Raw genomic sequence first — 20,149 nt, 5'->3', positions numbered from 1 at the left:
TCGAATTTCTGTAAAAAAAACCATCATAATAACTTGTTAATGGCATACATTATTGATCTATATCGCTTGGCATGATCCAGAGTTCATTGTTGAGATTATTAACAATTTTTGCCATTCTTAAGAGGTATCCTGGTGCCAGAAAAGCTAAGGCAGACGCCACAAGCAGTAGCCACTTCCGCTCGCAAGCGACCACTGCATCACCTAAAAATGACTACGGCAAGAGAGACAAGCGGTAGCTTCCACCACTCGCAATCGACAGTCTCTTCCACTTGCAAGCGACGGTCTAGACACCCACCGCTGCATAATGACAGCAGATATTCACTTAGTGTTCCAACTGCAACGGTACAACCATTCTATTTCCAGCCAGCACAAGCAAGCCTAGCTGAGTTGATGCCCTCCAGCCCTCCGGAAAGCGAGGAAGATCTGAGTCCTTACTATCCTATGCAAACGAAGCAGACACCCTAGGAGTTATGGCCAACAACTGCTTCAACAGAATAACTGTCATCAACCGCCTAACTGTCTAGTGGTTGGAACTACTTTGCAACTGCTTGCAACTATTCCTTTTTCACCTACTATAAATATGGTCAGACATCTCTATGTACATATACTTTGATCTGGAGTATTTTAGCAATTAATTTCTGCGCAATCTAGTTGTTTTCCTGTTCTTCGAGAGCTCCAACCCTGTAAGGGAGTTCTCCACGTGAATGGCCAAGGGAGTAGGGATTTCCCTTCTCCCTTGGCCAAGACTTTACCGTTTTCTTAGAGTAGCTTATTGTTTTCAATTACAGCTTTTTAGTTTTATCATTTCCAGCTTTATTAGTAAGTAACGAAATATCATTCAGTTCTTCATCTATATTTCTTCCACATTCTCTTCATACTTAAATAAAATTTGAATTTAAAGAATTTTATTTCACTGGTTTAGAGCATGAGAAGAATTGATTATCTAAGCCTTGTCTTTTGCCAAAAGCATTTTCAAGGTAGTTCAATGTAGTTAAGTACGCGGGAGCCTTTTCGACCTATTAACTACTGTTCTAAATTCAATTTTGATTAAAAAGATGTGATAGAAGGGTAAAGCCACTAATTCATGGGGCATAGACGGTGGTTTATTAGGTCACAGAAATTCCTAGTGACAGTAGGGTTTCTTTGTTATAATATTCCAATTCTGGGTGTTATTGAAGTATTGTTGTAAATCCCTTAAGGTCAAATTCCAGTGTTAAGAATTTTTTACAATTCAGTTTATATATTTACATTATCTCCTTCCACCACTTTCGTATTATACATATACCTCCATTAACACACTTACATTGCTCGCTCATTACATCCAGGAAAACCTAGCCATTAAGTAACGGACAAGTCAGACACAACATCTCTCCATCACTCTCCACCGCTTACATATATACATATATACATATCGTGTCATCCGCCCATGTCCCGTTCACTCGGTAATCGGCATCCGCTCATGCTCGTTCACTCGGTTATCGCATCCGATCATCTCTCGTTCACTCGGTTACCGCTGGCACTTCACCGCTCACCTCCGCCCAGCTCGCCTCCGCTCACTCTTTACCGCTTTCACTTATCGCTTTCCTTAGACTAGAAATCTGGATCCGCTGCAGAGCGGGTCCTTTACTGCATTTTTCGCCGCTTTCTCATAATCTATACTTGTTTTGAAATTCATGACTTAAAATTCCTGTGTTCGACCTGAAAACTTACCAGTAAAAAGAGTATACGTGAATGCCTTCTATAAACAGCCACTCATTGATTTTCAAATATAAATTCCCTGTGAAAATGTACAAATTATGTTTCAACAAATTTTAGCTATCACGGACGGCTCTACCACAACCTCCTTCTCCCATCGGGCCAACTCGAGACGGCACGTTGCCATCTCCACCCCTTTGTGGCATTGGTCTACTCCCGCCGCAAGAGACTTCATCAACTCTTCACGCAACTCCTTCTCGACCTCATCGAGATGTTGATCGACTTCGTCGATCCTTTCAGAATTTCCATCCAAGAATTGTTCCACTCGTTCAACTCTTGACTCCGACGTAACATCAACGGAGACACCATGCTTGTTCCTCCGGCTGTGTGTGTTCCTTCATGGGCACCCTTGGTGTTACCCTCATTGATATTCGTTAAGTTGGAACCGCCACTTGTAGCGACAGACCCCAAAATTTTAAGAAATTAATTTTTTAGTGTAAGTTTTAATTTCATATGATTAGAGAGTTGATTTGCACCCGGTAAACTCCATATGTTATGTACTCTATACTTTAATTGATTATTTTTATTTGTAATGTATAGTAATTTTATTATAAATATACTATATAAAAATAAGTTTTGTTTATATAAAAACTTTTGGAATATTAAAAAAAAGTAGTAAAAACTAAAAAGTGTCTATAATATAATATTTTATAAAAAAGAATATTTGATTTAATATATTTTTTTTTTGGTAAAAGAATTACTATTAATTTATAGTGTGAAAATTACAAAAATGCGTGTCTAATTAAAATTAATGTTTTTTATTCTAAATATTATTGCAGTCACTTAGCATTTTTTTTTTTTTCTTTTGTTTCTCCTATATCTAGCTACCTTCGCGTCAAAAGAAATTAAATAAGCATAAGTTTAGGCGGATCGCATCCCTCATTGACTTAGGTTCGAACAAAACTCTGATACCATTTGTTACGGACCGCATAATTATTCCTCAAACACCTTTCATGCAGCCTAGTAATTTCTGGACACTTAGAGGTCGCTAGTACAACCTTTCATCGAACACCATCAAGAACGCTCAAGAATTATAGAGTGGGAAAAGAGTGAGAAAAAACATTTGCTATTACTCTCAAGTTGATGATTTACAAATGAGCAGTACCATTTATTCATACAAGTCCATTGTGAAATGGATGGTCAAGATCCAATAGATCCAATTATCACCCAACCACCATCTATCACCTATAATCTATCCATCCTCACTTACCATCTACCATTTACCATCCCCCAATTACTTCGTACAAATTCTAATTTTATCCATAAAATTTCGGACTAACCTCCGAATTTTGGCTCTTTCTCTCTTTATCTCCGATCACGGATTCGGTCCGTGACTATTCTACTATGGTTTATGCAAGAGCAAGCCCAACAGTATCTTACTGTTCCAATTTTCATTATGCCACGAGGAAAGATTACAGCCACAGAAATTATACGCATTTTCTGGGTGAAATCGCTGGATTCATCACGAATACGAACACGACTTTTAACTTTTTGAGCTAATGGATCTCAGAGCCAGAGGGCGAAAAAAATCTCGTTTGGCTTCTCTAGTCGCAGAGAGCGAAAACGGATTAATTGGATTGAATTGAATTGAGCAGGAAGAGAAAAGATAACCAGCTCGCGTCAGAATGGCTACCGTTTCCAGCTTCCCGACATCGCGGAAGGTGTAAATCGGAATTTGTATGCTTGTTTCTGGTTTTTTATCCAAGTATTGATTTCTAGTTTAGAGCGTGCAGTGATTCGCGCGATATTACATTTGCAGATGCTTCAAATTTTCTGCAGAAAGAAGGACAAAGAGAGAGGAGGGCAAAAAAATTTTCCTTACAAAGTTATCGAAATTACCCCTCCGCCGAAGAGCCTCGGCATTCGTTGCTTTCCCCCGGTAAATATGTTGATGAGAATTTTGACAATTATACTTACATTGTTGTCGGTATTAGTCTGTATCTTATGCTCATTGATAGGTTTGAATGCTTATTCATTTTGAAATTTCTATTTCAGTTTGATGGCAATAGCCATTTCCCCTTTCCCCTGCTTAATATTTGGTTCATTGTGACATGAACATAATTTGGCTGATGTAAATAGCTGATGTGAAGAGGCTACAGTGACATTGTTGATTACAACAGTAAATGGGTATAAGTTTCAATAGTAATTTGCTTAATAATAGATTATTTAAGTGAAACAACTATGTATGAGAAGAAGAATTAAATAAGAAATTAGTGAAGAAGGAAGTATGAAGATTTGGATGAAATCATCCTGGTGAAAACATATCTACTATGTTCATACATCATAGATTGATTGCCTTGCAGTCTTGCAGATTAAGTATGTCAGCAATTTATTGAAATGATCAGTGGAGTTATATGCATAAAAAGAAAGCCACTGAGAAATTGAATTTGATATGTTCAAGGGCTTATCATCTACATTATCAGCTTGATTAAATCACTGTGATCCTCTACTAGTCTGCGATGCATTGAACATGTAAAGAAAAGCTTCAAAGTTTTTACTTGTATTTGCATGCCTTAAGAAAGTTACTTCAAAAAACATTCGATATATTAGCTCCTGAAAATCGGCAGTACCTAATATTCTTATTAGAAGTTGCAAATATTTTGTCATTTCTTTCATCAACCTCATGGTGAAATAATGAAATGAGCATTTTCACTGCATTACCAAAAATCTCAACTGAATGTCAAAGATTTGTTTGATATCTCTTTCCAACAAATCCTTGCAGACATCTGCTCAGAATTAGTTGTAGTAGTTTACAAAAATCTACAAAAACCACTTACCTGGTGGCTCAATCCCATTATGGCAACCACCCTTGGCTTGTGAAGTAGTATTTGTAGAAAAATGAATGAATTTCTTTGAACTCATGCCATACCCATACTATTGTTGAATAATAGACACTGACATATTTTCCTCGGGTTTTCCTTTTTCGGTAACATTTTTATATTAATCAGGGATTGTTGTTGGATCATCTTACACGTACTTCCGATGGTTTTGATTGCAGAACCTGCAGTGTGGGGAGAGTGTGACGATCGAAGGGCGAGGGTATACGATATCGGCGGTGACGCACCGGTATCAGCTTCGGAGAGGGAAGTATGAACCCAGTGAGCAAAGGCTTGATGTCTTGTCCACTGGAAGATACATTCTCAACTTGTATTTGGAGAATTTGCTTCAACAATCTTGAACCTCTATGTATGTATGTATGTATGTATGTACATTTTTATTTGTATGTCTATCGTGTGCCATTTGGCTTTCTCACTAGATTTTTATTTTAATTAATGGATTTTCAGTTACCAACTAAATAATTCTCCTGTCTATTAAGAAACAAGTAAATATCTCATCTCTTGGCGTGCAAGGAACATTTTGTCCGCTATTATTCTTTTTAATTATTATTAATTAATAATAAGAGCAAAAATTATTTTTGTTAGTTGAATACCACAATTATCAATTTTAGTTTCATTCCAAAAAAAATTTATCAATTTTGGTCCAATTCAAATAAAAATTTATCAATTTTATTCTCAAATCGGTTGATTAGGACTGAACACGGCAGTGTTGGCTTTAAAACGATCAGTTGAATAACTCAAAAGATGAATGAGATCAAAATTGATAATTTTTTTTAAATAAAACTAAAATTGATTATTACCATGTTAGAATGAGACAAAAATGATTTTTACTCTAATAATAATTACTTCCGAGTTAACAGTGTCGGTGACGGCGAGAATGAGCAGGCTCCGTAAGAATCCACGTTACTGAGAGAGGACCTGAGGTCCAAGCTGTCAGGTAATTTACATAGCTGATTTTTACATACCCGAATGTCTATGATTGAGGTTAGCTAGCCAGCTACGGAGTATATGGGTAGGTGGCTAGGGCTTGGGTTGGGGGACGATGCGCATTCGGTGCCCAAGGGCAGGCACAGCTATTTGTATATCTCTCTTCTCTTTCTCCTACTCCACAAATCATCTTAGAAATTTCTCTGCGCGCTCCTCCAGCTTCCTCCTTCATTTTACTCCTCAACCGCTTCGCCGCTCTACCATGGCAGGAGAGTCGGACGACATCGTTACCAAAGAGAAGATGATCGCCCAGTACGGCTTCGACCGAGATGAGATGTATCAGAGCAAACTTGCTGGAACCGTTGACCCCTACGATCGTCACGTGTTCCTCTGCTATGGGTCTGCAGAGTCCTGGCCTCCACGCCTTGAGGATTCCGTCGACGATTCGTTCCCTAGATTGTTTGCTGCTGCTCTCAAAGCTCGTAAAGATGAAATCAAACTTAAGGTCCGTGATGGTCTATTGAGGCTCATTTCGGCGTGTTTTTACTGTTGGTTGTTATTATTATTAGTTTTCCGGTTTTTACATGTAGTTAGACATTGATGGAAATAGTTTTGATGATTGGGAAGTATGCACAATTCAGCGGCTTGCGTTATTTTTGGGAGTGGGGTTTGAATTTGATTTTGTTTCGGTTTTCTGCTGTTTGATATCAGTTCTCCGAGAAGGCTTATCGTTTTTTCAGCGGAAGCTGGGTTGTGATGCATCTTAATGTTAATTTTATGTCGTTGTTATTCTTCACCTGCACGTTATGAGCTTCTTCCATGGAGCTCCTCCATTACGCTTGGGCTTTGCTTGTGTTTAGTTTCTGTTGCTAGACAGAAGCAGCTTGAATGAATGTCTCACTTATCTTTCAAATACAAAAGTTGATTTACTTTCAACATGCTATTTGCTAACAGTAATCAAATTGTAGAACACAGGTACCTATGTGTATATATATATATATATATAGATATATTTTTTCTATACATGCAGTAGATACATAGCTAGAAAAGGCCTGTTCATGATTTTTTTAGATGCCTTATCCATCGTTGATAGTTTTGTCTCGTTGGGCCGGCAGTTTTACATCTGTTTACTCATGTTATTTAGTACAATAGCTTTATGGCCACATCAGTTTAAGTTGTTTATAGTCGGTGGTTAACATTATTTTCCATGTTATTGAAATTTGCAGACTCGTATGACCATATTTGAGGAATATCGTGAGGCCAATTTGTCGAGCGGAGATATACTGATTTTCCCGGATATGGTTATATATAGGTATGAATACAGTTGATCTATGAACGTCAGTGGATTTTCTGTATGCAAACCTTGTTATGCTGGTTTTGTGAAGGCCTATATGCTGAAGAGTCTTTCAGCTTTTAACTGGAAAAACCTGAAAACGTTTCCCACTTAGTTCAATATCTGCTGTGCTGTGACTGTTGGCTCTAAATAATGCTTCAAACCTGGAGTTTGTTAATTTTTTTTGCATCATATATTAAGTTATTTTGGTTTGTAAGTAACGAATGAATGATGATTTACACAATGGAGTCATGAGTCACCTTTCCTTTGTTTACTGAAGGGGTGTGCAAGATTCAGAGATAGATAGCTTAGTTGAAGACGTACTCGTTAAAGAGCTGCCTTGGCATAGATCGGCGGAGCAGTTGGATGGTTCCTATGTATTTGTTTGCGCTCATAGCAAACGTGACAACAGATGTGGTGTCTGTGGCCCTATTCTGGTTGAAAAATTTAGGGAGATTGGGAACAAGGAGTTGGGTGAGGAAGTGACTGTGGCTGCTTGCTCACATGTTGGGGGACACAAGTATGCGGGGAATGTGATTATTTTTAGTGCAGGACGTGATGGAAAAGTTGATGGTAATTGGTAAGGACTTATTCTGGATATGTGTCAAGTCTTACTATATTGTATCTTTTGGATATCATCTACGGTATCTGAAAAATCTCAATCATGATGGTATATGAATGATTCTTGCCCCTTTGTGCAGGTATGGGTATGTCACACCTAATGATGTCCCTGACTTGATCAAGAAACAAATTGTCAATGGACAAATCATTGACCGGATTTGGAGGTATCGGTCCCCTTCGCCTTATTTTCTTCAATAACTGAGTAGTATTATGCCATTCAGGATCTACTGCGATTCGTGGAAACTGAAATTTGGATACAATTATTGCAGGGGTGGAATGACGCAAAATGCTAAAGAACCTGAAAATGGCAAGGTATCTGAGCTTGCAGCTAATGGAACCTGCTGCCAGGGTAGCAATAGTGGGTTCCGTTGCTGCCAAGAAAACAATGGCGAGAAGGAGAAGGCTGGGCTCTCAAGCTGGACGGCGAAATTGGAGCAGCGCCGTGTCCTCACAACAGTAGGTTTGGTTACTGCTGTGGCCGCTGTGGCTGTTGCCTACGGGTTCTACCGAAAGGCCAGGTAAACAAACAAGCCATTGCTAAGTATTGTAGAAGGTGGAAAGTTATATGCCCTATGTTTTTTGTGGGAATGCACGATTATGCAAATAAAAATCAGTGTACACGAGCTGATACAAAGAAAAGAAGATGTGTAAGGATGTCTAGCACCAAGATTTCTGAGATTTTGCCTTGGGTATTGAGTGTTTTATATCGATCAAATGATTTTTCATATGCTAGTTATAGTCCCTAGGACAAGATTTATTCTTTACAGCTTTACAGGTCATACTAAGCATGGTAATTAAATTGATGGGTATCGTTATACACCATCTTCTCTTCTAGTAATGTTAGCATTTCATGTATTTGCACAAAATCTTGATGGGATCTGTCATTGGCAACGAAAGTACAGATTCTATCCCTTATTTCTACTACACTTTGGCCTGAGACAACCTTCAATTCCTTGTGTCTGACTTTGTTTCGGACTTGAGCTGCATCGACCCAATTTTTGTCTGCAGCATACATGCTCGACAACAATATGTAATGACTAACCTCACAAGGATCTGATTCGAGCAGTTTCTTTGCTACGAATTCTCCCATCTCCGTGTTGTGATAAATACGGCAAGCATTAAGCAATGCTCCCCATACGTTGGCATCGACAGGCCCCGGCATTTGAGCTATAAATGCCATGGCCTTGTCTAGCTCACCGGCCCGGCCAAGAAGGTCGACTACTATCGCGTAATGCTTTGTGTTTGGTTGCAGTTTATAGTCCTTCACCATAAGATTGTATATGTCGATGCCTTGCCTAACTAGACCGGCATGACTGCACGCAGATAAAATCGAAACAAAAGATACATCATTCGGTGTAACAGAAGAATGCTCGATCATTTGACGAAATAGCTCCAGAGCCTCCAGGCCTTTCCCATGAAGCCCATACGCCGCAACCATGGAACTCCAGGTAACAACATCTCTGTCTATTTTATGTTCGAACACTACAATGGCGTCGCCCAAGCTACCGCATTTTGAATAAGATTCTATTAATGAGACGATGATGTGGGGATCGTTACTTAAGCTGCCCTTGAGCGTGAAACCATGGACGCAACTCGTTTGTTGAAGAACTCCTACCTCCGAACATGCTGTCAAAACCTTCACCGCATCAAAAACATCGGGTCGAAAATCATTGGCCAACATATCCCGGAACACTACAAGGGATTTATATGCCCTACCGTTGCGAACACATCCGTGCAGCAGAGCAGAGAAGCAAACTGCGTCGATCTCAGACATCCGATTGAACACTTGAATCGCATCGTCGGGTACACAGCAGCTCATGTACATGTCGATCAGCGCGGTGGCAACCAATATATCGAATTCCAACCCTTCCCTTACAGCGAGTTTATGTATTCGTCGACCCCTCTCTACATCACATGTAGCCTCACATGCTTGCAATGCACTGATCAAAACGACGGCATTGAGCTCGATTCCTTTAGCCACCATATCATCAAAAAGATCGAGAGCTTCCAAAGCATTGCCGTGATGGGCGTAGCAGGCGACCATCGAGCCCCATGATATCACATCTTTAGCTTCCATCTTCTCAAATAACTTGGCTGCAGAACGCGCCGAACCCGTTTTCCCATATAAACTCAGCAACGAATTCGACAAAGACAAGCCGTCATAGTCCATACCCGTCCGGATCATATAGCCATGAACACTCCTACCTGATCGCAAGTCAGACGTCTGCGTGCAGGCAGATACGACGCTGCTGAGGGTGATCGAATCAGGCACAACCCCAACCTCTTTAGTCCTTACCATTCGTGCAAATAATTCGATGGCCATTGCTGGTGCACCGTTCAGCTTGCACCCTGCAATGGCTGCCGTCCATAGGACCTTATCCGGATTCGAATATTCTCGAAACACACACAGCGCATCATCCATTTCCCCAAATTTGGAATACATTTTGATCAAGCACGCTCCAATGAACAAATTGCTGCTGAAATTACTCTTCTTCTTCACGAAGCCGTGTATCGTCTTCCCCAAACCAAATGCTTTCGTCTCCGCGCAAGCTTGTAGCGCGACGCGTGTCGCGCAAGCATCCGGTTTCTGATTCGGAAACATATGAGTAAAGATAAGCAGAATCTCCTTATACCTTTTCTCTTCGAGGTAACACCTGAGAATGCTGCTCCAGACATGGCCGCTCCTCTGAGGAATTTCGGCGAACACCTTGCAAGCGTTGTGGAACGAGGTGTATTTCGAGTACAACTCAGCCAATTTCGATGCAACCAAAATATCATCAGTCAGTCCTGCTCTGATCGTCACGGAATGCAGCTGGCTCAAGCATTTCCCTCTTCTACAGGATTCGAAAAGCTTCACGAGTGATTCACGAGAGACCATGTACGGACGTCGAACTGGAACAAAATCCCCGTTTACAGCAGATTGTAGTATTTCAAGACAGTGAGGCCCATGAAGCCCAAACAATAGGCCCATTTAATACGTAAGGCCCAATTGCGCTGTTTTAGTAACAAACGATTTACATATTATTATATTATATTTTATTATTTACCTCAGAGATAGAAGAAATAAAAATAAATAGAGTAATGAATTTTCATTTTCGTCGATAAAATGGAGATTCTTCACGGGGTGAAGAAGTAGGTGGCCTGTTCTTCAAACTCGAAACCGATTCCTTATTATATTAATTACTGGATTCGATCATCAATATTTTTGCGCTCAATGTATATGATTGATTTCTAGTCTTTAATTCTTCAATCGGCTACATCGATATTCGGTTGTATCTGGTTCCAGATTTTTGTTTTTCTTGTCCGTATAATTGAAGTTTCCGGAGGTTTCAGGTACGAAGGAATCCGCCGCTTTCAAATTTTTACCTCCACTAATCGATCTATAATTTTTCCTTACTTGAATTTTGTGGTATTTATTGGTGCACAAACGTGTGGGAGAAAGGGTACGGTGCTGCCAATTGAAAGTTATTTGAGGGAGAAATTGAGGATGAGCACGCCTTCGACGAATGTGATTCAGGACGGTGATGGATCGCATCGAATTATATTATCAGAGCCCGGTGGTTCGACTGCCGAGGTTTGTGGGTTTCTTAACCTTGTTTTTGTTCTCTTTTATGTTAATGTTAAACGATAACGGATTAGTCGATGAAATTTGTCCTTTTTTTGTAATTTAAAATTGATCTTTAGGTTTTCAGGTGCAATCATCGATTATTGCTATAAAGAAGATGAATTGTTACGAAATTAGACCAATGTATTTTTTTTTTCCAAGAGGAGTTTTAATTAATTGCTTAAAAGAAATGATTCATAAAGATATTAGTAAAAATTGTGCTTTATAATTCAGAATGCATTGTTTGAGCCTGCTGCAATCCCTTTTATATTTTGGGCTGATTGAGCTTCATGTGTTAATGGATGGGGATTGGAGAGTGAAATATACTCTAACCATTATTATATATTGATCATGCCAGGTGCTCTTGTATGGTGGGCAGGTGATTTCCTGGAAGAATGAAAGAAGACAAGAAATGCTCTTCATGAGCAGTAAGGTAAAAATGTTTTTGTTGACCATCTAGTGTTATCTGTATCTTTTAGATGACAATAATAGTTGTTCGATTCCATGTATTTTAATCTGCTTTTTTTTTTTTTTTTCTGTGAACATGTGGATGCATATATTTTGTTACTAAAGGTGCGGGTTTGGGATTGCATAAAATGATTGTAGTTGAATTGATGTGGAAGATATAGTTTTGAATTAAAGGTCTTGATATTTCTGATGTAGTGGGTGAGCTGTTTTCAGTTGTCTTCTTTGCAAATAAGCTTTTGCGTACAACAACAATGTACTAAATGGGTTGAGAATTTTGGATTCAATGAACTGTCTTTTGAAGTTTTCTGATGCAAAACAGATAGCTTTTTGTTTCCAAGAAAAATGGACTAACTAGATAGAAATTTTCTGAAGCAATTAGCATGGCATTTTTAGTTGTCTGATGCTAAACAGATAGATTTTTGTTTACAAGAAAATGGACTAAATGGATGAAAATGTCGGGCATACTTATTCAGCAGTATATATCTGGGTATGTGTTTTATGGTATGGCTTTTTCCATCATGCCCTGCTCATCGGATATGTGTATAACATGGGTCACAGGCAATGTTGAAGTCGCAGCCTCCAAAATTCGTCAGGGGTGGGATTCCAATTTGCTTTCCACAGGTCATTCTCTAACTTAACTAGAAAAGTGTTTGTTTCTACATCAGTTGAATGTATTCTTTCTGTTCCCTGCGCATTCAGTTTTCCCATTTTGGTTCCCTTGAGCAACATGGATTTGCAAGAAATAGGTTGTGGTCAGTGGATGACTCCCCTTCCTCTCTACCCCCTGCCACCAACCAATCCACTGTGGATATTATTCTAAAATCCACAGATGAGGATCTGAAGACCTGGCCACACAGGTGAGAATCCAAAGAATTCGGTGATGTCTGGTAAATGATTTCATTTATAAAGTTTGTTCATATTTCATTTTTCTTGCGCTGTTTGCAGGTTTGAGTTGCGACTGCGTATTTCCTTGAGTGCTCACAAGCTCACCTTGATCCCTCGTGTTCGAAATACTGACAACAAGGCCTTCTCATTCACTTTTGCTTTGTGCAATTACCTGAAGGTGTCTGATGTCAGGTTTACCTCTTAAATCTACCACTCATCATTCTTCCTTTTTTTTCACCATTTTTGTGACTGCAGTTTTATATCATTACCCTTTCTTACCTATACCTGCTTGAAACACTCAATTGGGAGGGTATGAACTAGTTTATTTTGCATCAAGGCAAATTTCTATCACCAGACAAATCATTTAAAGATGCAGTAGCTGGTATATTTGTTAGATGTTCTATGCTCCCCCTTAGATCGACTGCACGATACCCATTTGATTTGCAGTGAAGTTCGTGTTGAGGGCTTGGAGACGCTGGATTACTTTGATAATTTATTACAGAGGGAAAGGTATACAGAACAGGCAGATGCAATCACTTTTGACGGTGAGGTAATATATTTTATTGCATTTTTGTCCCATGTTTACTTGCTCGTGCAGAATTGACTTTGGTTTTTCTGTGGACCTAAAAGTCTTCAACATTCGATGCTTCTATTAACCACTCGTGGTTATATTTTCTTTCTCTTCATAGATTGACAGGGTCTATTTAAGCACGCCCACAAAAATAGCCATAATAGACCATGAGAAGAAGAGAACTTATGAACTCCGCAAAGATGGGATGCGCGATGCAGGTTCCTTTTTACGTTTCCTACTTGTACTTTACAAGAAATTTGCAGTCATTCCATGTGAACTGAACTGAACTGAACTGAAGAGTGATGAAATGCAGCTGTTTGGAACCCTTGGGACAAAGTGGCGAAGGCACTTCCAGACTTGGGCGATGAAGACTACAAGACAATGCTACGCGTGGACTCTGCTGCTATCGAAACTCCTATAGTGTTGAAACCCTTTGAAGAGTGGAAGGGCCGTCAGGAGCTGTCGACTGTCTCTTCAAGCTATTGCAGCGGACAGCTCGATCCCCGGAAAGTCCTTCTTGGCCACATCTGATGGGATGCCTTATGATTTCAGTTATGGCATTTTAGCATCTATAAGAGCTTCACTGCTGGTCTTGCTGATGATCATCAGTGGCTCATACATACATACATACACATATACATATATATATATAGGGAGAGGGAGAGAGATGGTAGATAAGCTAGAGGTGGTTGGTTATATGAGCTGCATTATTATTATACATACTAATATAATATGTGCAGCAGCCATTTTAATCCATCCCCATATTCTTCATCATCCTGCTTGTTTTCTAGTGAGGTTTCTTGTTGTAGATCCTACCCCTAAAACTGCTACTTATGAACAATAATTGGGGCTTCTCTTGTCTTGTCTTCTCTTGGCTTTCGGACAAATCGAATTTCTTCAGGGTTTTGTTAAACATGAATTTTATTTATTAATTTATTTATTTTTGTGCTAGCAGTTGCAGGTTTTTGTTCCGTTCCTCTTTTTAAGTTATCTTATTGGATATTTACTGGGCCCAATTTATTATAACTACTTTACTTGTTTGGGCTTTGTTACTTTAGTCATACGGTATCGGCCCATTAGCTATTAATACGGCCCAGTAAGTTGCCATAGGGTCAGTCATGTATGTACAAGCTCGGCTCTCCGCCCTTTGCTACTGATATGATTTTGCAGAATGGCGACGGAGCAGCGGCGGAGCAGGAAGAGGAAGAGAGGCGGTCGCCGTCGTATGGGAAAATCTACTGCCAATAGCCTGGCGGTGAAGAAGGAAGCTTCTCCTGTTAAAACATCTGCTGGTTCGGCTTCGTCGATTAAGAGTGGCTCAAAATCCTCGGCATCGTTCCTTGACAAGGTCCCAGTAACTGATTTCATCATCTCTCTCGATGTAGTATGATAATTCAAACAAGTATTCTGATTTTCTTTCTGGAATCGTTGGTTTGGCAGATGAAAGCTAAACTATCGGGGGGTTATTTCCGTATGATCAATGAGAAGCTCTACACGTGCAGGTGCGAATACCTTCCTGTGTCCTATATTTTTCGTCTTCTTTCTTGGCCTCTTTGGTTGATGTTTTTATTTTTAGGGTTATCTGCGATTTATATCCATCGTTCTATGTTTATTCTCTTAATTACTGTGACGAACCGTGTTTGAGCTGCCTTGATTTGTCCATTCATATTGAATCGTCTCTTAATTCATGTGTTTGGAACGCAGTGGAGATGATGCCCTGAAATATTTCAAAGAAGACCCGTCATTGTTCAATGTGGTAAAGCGATCTGACCTTCACATGGCTTATATACTATGGAAAAACTGGTGACTTATATGTGACTGTCCTGTTTATCCTTATATATGACGAATTGAGTTGTGTATCATACACACGCTGTATAATAATCTAATGTTCGACCACCAGTATCATTCAGGATATCAGGAGCAGATGTCACGTTGGCCTGTGCAGCCTAACGATGTTATCATAAAATGGATAAAGGACCGCAGCCCTTCTTTAGTTGTTGCAGATTTTGGTTGTGGTGAGTATGTTTAAGCATTACCTGGATAAAGAATCTTGTGCTTTGTTTGTCACCGTAAAAATCTGCTTGTAATTTACTTAGGTGATGCACGGCTTGCTAAAAGCGTGAGGAATAAAGTTTTCTCCGTTGACCTTGTCTCCAATGATCCTTCAGTTATTGCTTGTGATATGTCCAATGTACGTCGTCCGCTTTTCAATCCTTTATATCTACTTTAACTTTTGGCAACTACTAACTACCTTCAGTAATTGCTTGTGATATGTCCAATATTGCTTGCTAAGATCGAAGAGCATTGTATGTAAATGCCGGATATCTTAAAACTATTTAAGCTTTGGATTACATCTAATTGGAATGAGCACCTTCATGTCCCAATGAAAAGTTTCTGTTTGGTGTGCAGACACCCATCAACACTGCTTCGGTAGATATTGCTGTGTTTTGTCTCTCACTCATGGGGACAAACTTCCCCAGTTATCTTCAGGAAGCTAACCGGGTTCTCAAGGATCAGTATGCATTTATGTTACACACAACCTTTCCTTCTCCAAATTTCATTGGATTGCCATTAATGACTGTTATCACGGGCTCTATGCAGTGGGTGGCTTCTAATAGCCGAAGTAAAAAGCAGGTTGGACCCTAGTACAGGAGGAGCAGACCCTGATAAGTTCGTGAGAGCCATATGTGAACTGGGATTTACCTCAGTATCCAAGGTACATAAGTAGTGTATTCTATATATATATATATATATATATATTTTTTTTTTTTTGCTACGATATGCTCCCTCCCAGATAGATTCCTTGGAGAGCTTATCATGCACTAAAAGCTACTCATTTGATGCAGGACTTGTCCAATAAAATGTTCATGCTGTTCTACTTCCAGAAGAAGGTGGGACTTCCTCGGCTCATCTTGCTCACTGTTTTTGGTATGACTAACAGACAGTCTTGTTGTGGTTTGATACTGCAGGGGAAACGAAAAACAAAGGACATCAAATGGCCTGAGTTGAAACCTTGTGTGTACAAGCGTCGGTAGTGTAAGCTTGTTTTGATTCTCGGATGGGATGAATGATTGATTATATACATACATACTCTCTGGCTTATTTATATTGCAGTAGTTGTGCTGCAATAGTGTTTGTAATTTGGTCTTTTTGTTAGATGATGAGAAGAATGATCTCTGATTCACTTCTAGTTTGGTAGTGAACTGGAATTGGAATTGGAGTAGTGAATCCAAATTCAATGTGGTAGTTTAATCTAGTATATCATGTTACTATTGTTCCCAATTTGATTAACATTCTGATGAAGTGAAGTTAGTTATATATATATATATTATATCACTTCAACAAAAAAAGATAAAGAGTAGTTCTCTTGAGTATGATGTGATGCATACATAGGGCAGAAGTAAACTTGATATAATTAGTGGTAAAAATCTTCTTGAGATGATTCGGTCAAGTGATCAGGCTGTTGGCGTTGGACATAGAAAAGTTCACAGTGGATCATTTGACTACAACAATTTATTTTTTTCTGTAACAGCTAAGTTCATAGTAATGATTGTCAACAACATTCTTTTCTTTTTTTTTTTTTTTTCACAGCTAATTCTATTGTATGATTGTCCAAGAAAAATATAGCCCGCGAGGGGTAGTCCAATGGTGAGGGGACGGGGATGGAAGTGTAACCGTGAGATCATTGTTCACTTGATACATATGATTCACCTAGTCTTGTCGGACTTAATTTGGAGGGTATTATGTTTCATCGAAGATTCATCCGTAACATCAGAGCATTTATTTTTTAATAATAAGAGGTATTTGTATGTATCATGCCACAAACTGTAAATTGACAAAAATAAAATAAAGTATTGTATAGTATTTTCTTTTTCCTTCATAAGTATTACAAAAATAAAATATCACTTGTCATTAGGGTGTGCGGGCAATTAGCTGGACAGTTGTTCTGATTCAATTAGCTATTTAACTAGTTAATTCAATTAGCGTGTTTGGTAAAATAGTCGGTTTAATATTAGTTGTTTATATGTAAAATGACGATTAAGGATATTTTGTATTTTATTTTTAAAATATATAGTTACAGATTTTTTATTATTTCTTATTGAAAATTATAAAAAATAAATTAAAATATATATTTTATTTCTTAAATATTTTGTGAGAAATTGGATATATATTTTATTAAGTTAAATTTAATTAATTTATTATTTATAATAATAAATAAATTTGTTCTAATATATTCATCAATAAAAAGAAATCATTTGACAAAAAATATATACTAGTATATATAAATAAATTAATAATAATTTCAATTATATCAAATTTACAAAAGTAAATTTAAAAGTCAAATAAAAATATATATTAACATAATTAATAAATACTATAATGAAAAATATATTAATGTGTAAAAGGGTTAAATAATGAATAAAAAAAATTAAAGTAAAACAGTTATTTTGAAATGTTGGGATGTGCTACAATGTTTCAAAAATTAGTTTTCTGGAGCAAATAAGGTAATTCAAAAAGTTAATTTACCAAATAGTTACGGGGTATTTGGGAAGTTTGACCAGTCTTTGGGGTAAATAAGGTAATTCAAAAAGTTAATTTACCAAACACTTACGGGTGTTTGGAAAATTTGATCAGTAAAAAAAAAATAATTTACGTGTTTGGTAAAATTAGCTTTTTGAAATAGTTTTTTTTTAAAAAAAAATTAATTTTTAAAAAGCTAATATATCCAACTTTTTAAAGAGCTTTTTCAATTTACTTATTTTATTCCTTATTTATTCTTAAAAATAATTTATTTATTTCATCATATAATAAGTATATTTTTTATTGCAATATTTATTAATTAATTTTAATATATTTTATTTACTAAATTATAATATTATTTTTTAAATTTAAAATAATTACTATTATTAATTATTATATATAAATAATTTTATTTATAAAATATATATTTATTAAAATTAAATCAAATAGAAAAGAAAATTATTATTAATTTATTTATATATATTTTTATTATACAAAATTTACATTTAAAATAAATAAATAGAATAAATTAGTAATAAACAATAATTAAAATAATAAAAGATTATAAGAAAGATTTATTCTCTTATATTTTATACAATTTCAATAAAAATTTATTATTATTTTTTAATAAAAATATTTTTTTTAAATTAAAAAATAAAAATAGATATTTTATAATATTTTTATAATTTTCAATAATGAATAAAAAAATATCAAAAATTTTAAATTAAAATAAACAAAATAAATATTTTAAGAAATACCATATAAATATCTTTAATTGTCATTTTATATATAAACAGTTAATGTCAAACAATTGTTTTACTAAATACTTTAATAAAAATCAAAATCGCTAATTGAATCTCAAACTAGCTAATTGAATCAGCTAACAAAAAAAAAAAAAAAAACTATCAGCTAATTACTGAACGCACTCTTAAATAAATTTTTTGACCGATCAAACAACTAAAAATATCTTACTTTTATTTATAATCTATGGGTGTGTTTGTTTGTGGGTTTTAGTTTTTGGGTTTGGATTTTGAAATAGTTATTTGATGTAATATAAATAGAGTTTGATGTGATATTTTAAATGTAAAATAAATTTATAGTATAATATTAAAAAGAAAAATAATTATTGATGCGATTTTTTAAAAATAAAAATAAAAATTGACCAGTAAAAATTATAGTAAAACAACACAACCTATATATATTTTTCATTAAATTACCAATTTACCTCTCTTTTTTTTATTTACCAAAATACTATCTCAACGCATTAAATCCAAGGGTATTATTGAATTTTTCCTCTTATACAAATTCACTTATCTTCTCATTAAAAATATCATATATATATATATATATATATATATTGGAATCTGTCCCCGTTACTTTTTGAATGAACTTTAAGGGTGTGTTTGTTTGAGAGACTTTTTCAAACTTTCGCTATTTATTCAATTTTTTTTAAAAAAAATATCAAATCAAACACCTATTTTTTATTTTTTATATTACTAAAAATTAATTTTACATTCAAAACATCACATCAACATATATTTATATCGCATCATACAACTATTGAAGTTCAAATATTTTACTATTCAAATCTCAATTCAAAATCTAAACCCCCAAACAAACACACCCTAAGTAAATTCTTAGTCAAATATAATAACTTGCAAATTAGACCTAATAAAAAAAATCACATTAGCAAATATACAAATTTCTTTTAAAACTATCTAGATAAAACTGGAAATATATTGAGAATATTGTACTTAATAAAATATTAAAATAAAAATATTTATACATATTATTAATTGATAAAAATGATAGATTATACTTTATCCCTTCCATATAAATAAATATCCTTTTTATTTATAATTGCTATACATAAATAACGTATTTTTATTTGTAGTTTTATATAATATTTTCACTACTCTCAGTCTTACTTTTATTATCAAAATATCATCCCTAATATGCATAAATAAAAAAAAAAAATCTATCATTAATATTTTTCTTGTCACTTAATTTTTAGTTGACGGCCAAATGAATTTGGGTCTGTCGAAATTGACGAAAATTGTATTTTTTGTCCCCTTCAAGAAAATATTTATTGGGCCACAAAATCAAATTATATATTTTCATACATAATTGGGATGGAAAATATAGAATAATAATCTGAAAATTTTAACTAAAATAGGAATGAAATTGGAAAAATAAGAGCTGAAAATAATCAAAATAGAAATCTATAGCAAAGGGTGTAGTCCTACCTTCCTGATTCCTGGCATTTTAGAATTTAGATTATTCAGTGTTAAAAAAATAAAAAGAAATACGGTTTCTTAGTCAAATTTTACAATTTCTTTACTGTTTTTTTAGTTTCTTCAAGGTTTCAGATTTAGCTTTCAACCATTTGACTTTTAAGAAATCCATTAATACACATTTGTATTAAGGTAATTCAAATGTTATTATTTATACATCTCAGAAATTCAGAACAATTTTCAGATTTTTCTACATTTAATTGTTAATTATTTTATTTCAATTTGTTAACTGTTACTTTGTTTTATTTAGTTTTTTTCTTGTGATATAATTCTCGACATTGATGATGCTGACTGTGGAGTGAAGATGCATTTGCATCTGAAGTTCTCTCGTTG

At 35.9% G+C, this 20,149-nt stretch overlaps 5 protein-coding genes across 9 annotated transcripts; 4 read left to right on the top strand and 1 right to left on the bottom strand.

Moving 5' to 3' along the window:
- The first annotated feature begins 3,218 nt into the window (after positions 1-3,218).
- LOC127240118 (uncharacterized) lies at positions 3,219-5,122 on the top strand. Of its 2 annotated transcripts, none has more exons than XM_051258592.1 (3): positions 3,219-3,416; positions 3,515-3,634; positions 4,754-5,122. In XM_051258592.1, the coding sequence occupies exons 1-3, from the start codon at positions 3,381-3,383 to the stop codon at positions 4,931-4,933; spliced, it is 336 nt and encodes a 111-aa protein (XP_051114549.1). In that variant the 5' UTR covers positions 3,219-3,380; the 3' UTR covers positions 4,934-5,122. The 2 variants fall into 2 exon arrangements, with proteins under 2 accessions (XP_051114549.1, XP_051114550.1); XM_051258593.1 differs by having other exon boundaries at positions 3,232-3,432.
- A 476-nt stretch (positions 5,123-5,598) lies between these two features.
- On the top strand, positions 5,599-9,009 carry LOC127240155 (altered inheritance of mitochondria protein 32-like). 3 transcript variants are annotated; one of them, XM_051258653.1, is made up of 7 exons: positions 5,599-6,024; positions 6,746-6,831; positions 7,133-7,432; positions 7,554-7,637; positions 7,743-7,991; positions 8,482-8,686; positions 8,797-9,009. In XM_051258653.1, exons 1-6 carry the CDS (start codon positions 5,635-5,637, stop codon positions 8,528-8,530), a joined length of 1,158 nt encoding a protein of 385 aa, XP_051114610.1. In that variant the 5' UTR covers positions 5,599-5,634; the 3' UTR covers positions 8,531-8,686; positions 8,797-9,009. The 3 variants fall into 3 exon arrangements, with proteins under 3 accessions (XP_051114610.1, XP_051114611.1, XP_051114612.1); XM_051258654.1 differs by having other exon boundaries at positions 8,482-8,701; XM_051258655.1 differs by lacking the exon at positions 8,482-8,686 and having other exon boundaries at positions 5,600-6,024.
- Positions 7,991-10,579, bottom strand: LOC127240154 (putative pentatricopeptide repeat-containing protein At3g01580). Its single transcript, XM_051258651.1, has one exon. It carries the CDS (start codon positions 10,442-10,444, stop codon positions 8,255-8,257), a length of 2,190 nt encoding a protein of 729 aa, XP_051114608.1. The 5' UTR covers positions 10,445-10,579; the 3' UTR covers positions 7,991-8,254.
- Positions 10,580-10,599: 20 nt separating this feature from the next.
- LOC127240156 (putative glucose-6-phosphate 1-epimerase) lies at positions 10,600-13,953 on the top strand. The gene is made up of 9 exons (XM_051258656.1): positions 10,600-10,806; positions 10,916-11,047; positions 11,436-11,510; positions 12,104-12,166; positions 12,245-12,402; positions 12,491-12,622; positions 12,878-12,980; positions 13,120-13,219; positions 13,315-13,953. The coding sequence occupies exons 2-9, from the start codon at positions 10,961-10,963 to the stop codon at positions 13,530-13,532; spliced, it is 936 nt and encodes a 311-aa protein (XP_051114613.1). The 5' UTR covers positions 10,600-10,806; positions 10,916-10,960; the 3' UTR covers positions 13,533-13,953.
- A 173-nt stretch (positions 13,954-14,126) lies between these two features.
- On the top strand, positions 14,127-16,853 carry LOC127240157 (ribosomal RNA-processing protein 8). Of its 2 annotated transcripts, XM_051258658.1 has the most exons (10): positions 14,127-14,349; positions 14,442-14,503; positions 14,706-14,757; positions 14,902-15,016; positions 15,098-15,192; positions 15,411-15,517; positions 15,603-15,717; positions 15,848-15,892; positions 15,971-16,037; positions 16,593-16,853. In XM_051258658.1, exons 1-9 carry the CDS (start codon positions 14,173-14,175, stop codon positions 16,034-16,036), a joined length of 834 nt encoding a protein of 277 aa, XP_051114615.1. In that variant the 5' UTR covers positions 14,127-14,172; the 3' UTR covers position 16,037; positions 16,593-16,853. The 2 variants fall into 2 exon arrangements, with proteins under 2 accessions (XP_051114615.1, XP_051114614.1); XM_051258657.1 differs by lacking the exon at positions 16,593-16,853 and having other exon boundaries at positions 14,128-14,349; positions 15,971-16,304.
- The last annotated feature ends 3,296 nt before the right edge of the window (positions 16,854-20,149 follow it).

The sequence above is a fragment of the Andrographis paniculata genome, unplaced genomic scaffold, assembly GCF_009805555.1.
Source record: "Andrographis paniculata isolate CXL003 unplaced genomic scaffold, ASM980555v1 Contig79END, whole genome shotgun sequence".
NCBI classification, from domain to species: domain Eukaryota; kingdom Viridiplantae; phylum Streptophyta; class Magnoliopsida; order Lamiales; family Acanthaceae; genus Andrographis; species Andrographis paniculata.
This window is presented reverse-complemented; position numbering and strand designations above follow the sequence as displayed.

What these genes read in the sequence shown, in the direction of transcription:
- LOC127240118 (XM_051258592.1), top strand. Translation starts at nt 3,381, where the DNA reads ATGGCTACCGTTTCCAGCTTCCCGACATCGCGGAAG. An exon ending in GCTTCCCGACATCGCGGAAG is followed by an intron (nt 3,417 to 3,514) that starts GTGTAAATCGGA and finishes TTACATTTGCAG; the next exon opens with ATGCTTCAAATTTTCTGCAG. An exon ending in GCATTCGTTGCTTTCCCCCG is followed by an intron (nt 3,635 to 4,753) that starts GTAAATATGTTG and finishes TTTTGATTGCAG; the next exon opens with AACCTGCAGTGTGGGGAGAG.
- LOC127240155 (XM_051258653.1), top strand. Translation starts at nt 5,635, where the DNA reads ATGCGCATTCGGTGCCCAAGGGCAGGCACAGCTATTTGTATATCTCTC. An exon ending in ATCATTGACCGGATTTGGAG is followed by an intron (nt 7,638 to 7,742) that starts GTATCGGTCCCC and finishes CAATTATTGCAG; the next exon opens with GGGTGGAATGACGCAAAATG. An exon ending in GGGTTCTACCGAAAGGCCAG is followed by an intron (nt 7,992 to 8,481) that starts GTAAACAAACAA and finishes TTTTGTCTGCAG; the next exon opens with CATACATGCTCGACAACAAT.
- LOC127240154 (XM_051258651.1), bottom strand. Translation starts at nt 10,444, where the DNA reads ATGGGCCTATTGTTTGGGCTTCATGGGCCTCACTGTCTTGAAATACTA.
- LOC127240156 (XM_051258656.1), top strand. Translation starts at nt 10,961, where the DNA reads ATGAGCACGCCTTCGACGAATGTGATTCAGGACGGTGATGGATCGCAT. An exon ending in CTGAAGGTGTCTGATGTCAG is followed by an intron (nt 12,623 to 12,877) that starts GTTTACCTCTTA and finishes TTTGATTTGCAG; the next exon opens with TGAAGTTCGTGTTGAGGGCT. An exon ending in AGATGGGATGCGCGATGCAG is followed by an intron (nt 13,220 to 13,314) that starts GTTCCTTTTTAC and finishes GATGAAATGCAG; the next exon opens with CTGTTTGGAACCCTTGGGAC.
- LOC127240157 (XM_051258658.1), top strand. Translation starts at nt 14,173, where the DNA reads ATGGCGACGGAGCAGCGGCGGAGCAGGAAGAGGAAGAGAGGCGGTCGC. An exon ending in CGGCATCGTTCCTTGACAAG is followed by an intron (nt 14,350 to 14,441) that starts GTCCCAGTAACT and finishes TTGGTTTGGCAG; the next exon opens with ATGAAAGCTAAACTATCGGG. An exon ending in ACCCGTCATTGTTCAATGTG is followed by an intron (nt 14,758 to 14,901) that starts GTAAAGCGATCT and finishes TTCGACCACCAG; the next exon opens with TATCATTCAGGATATCAGGA.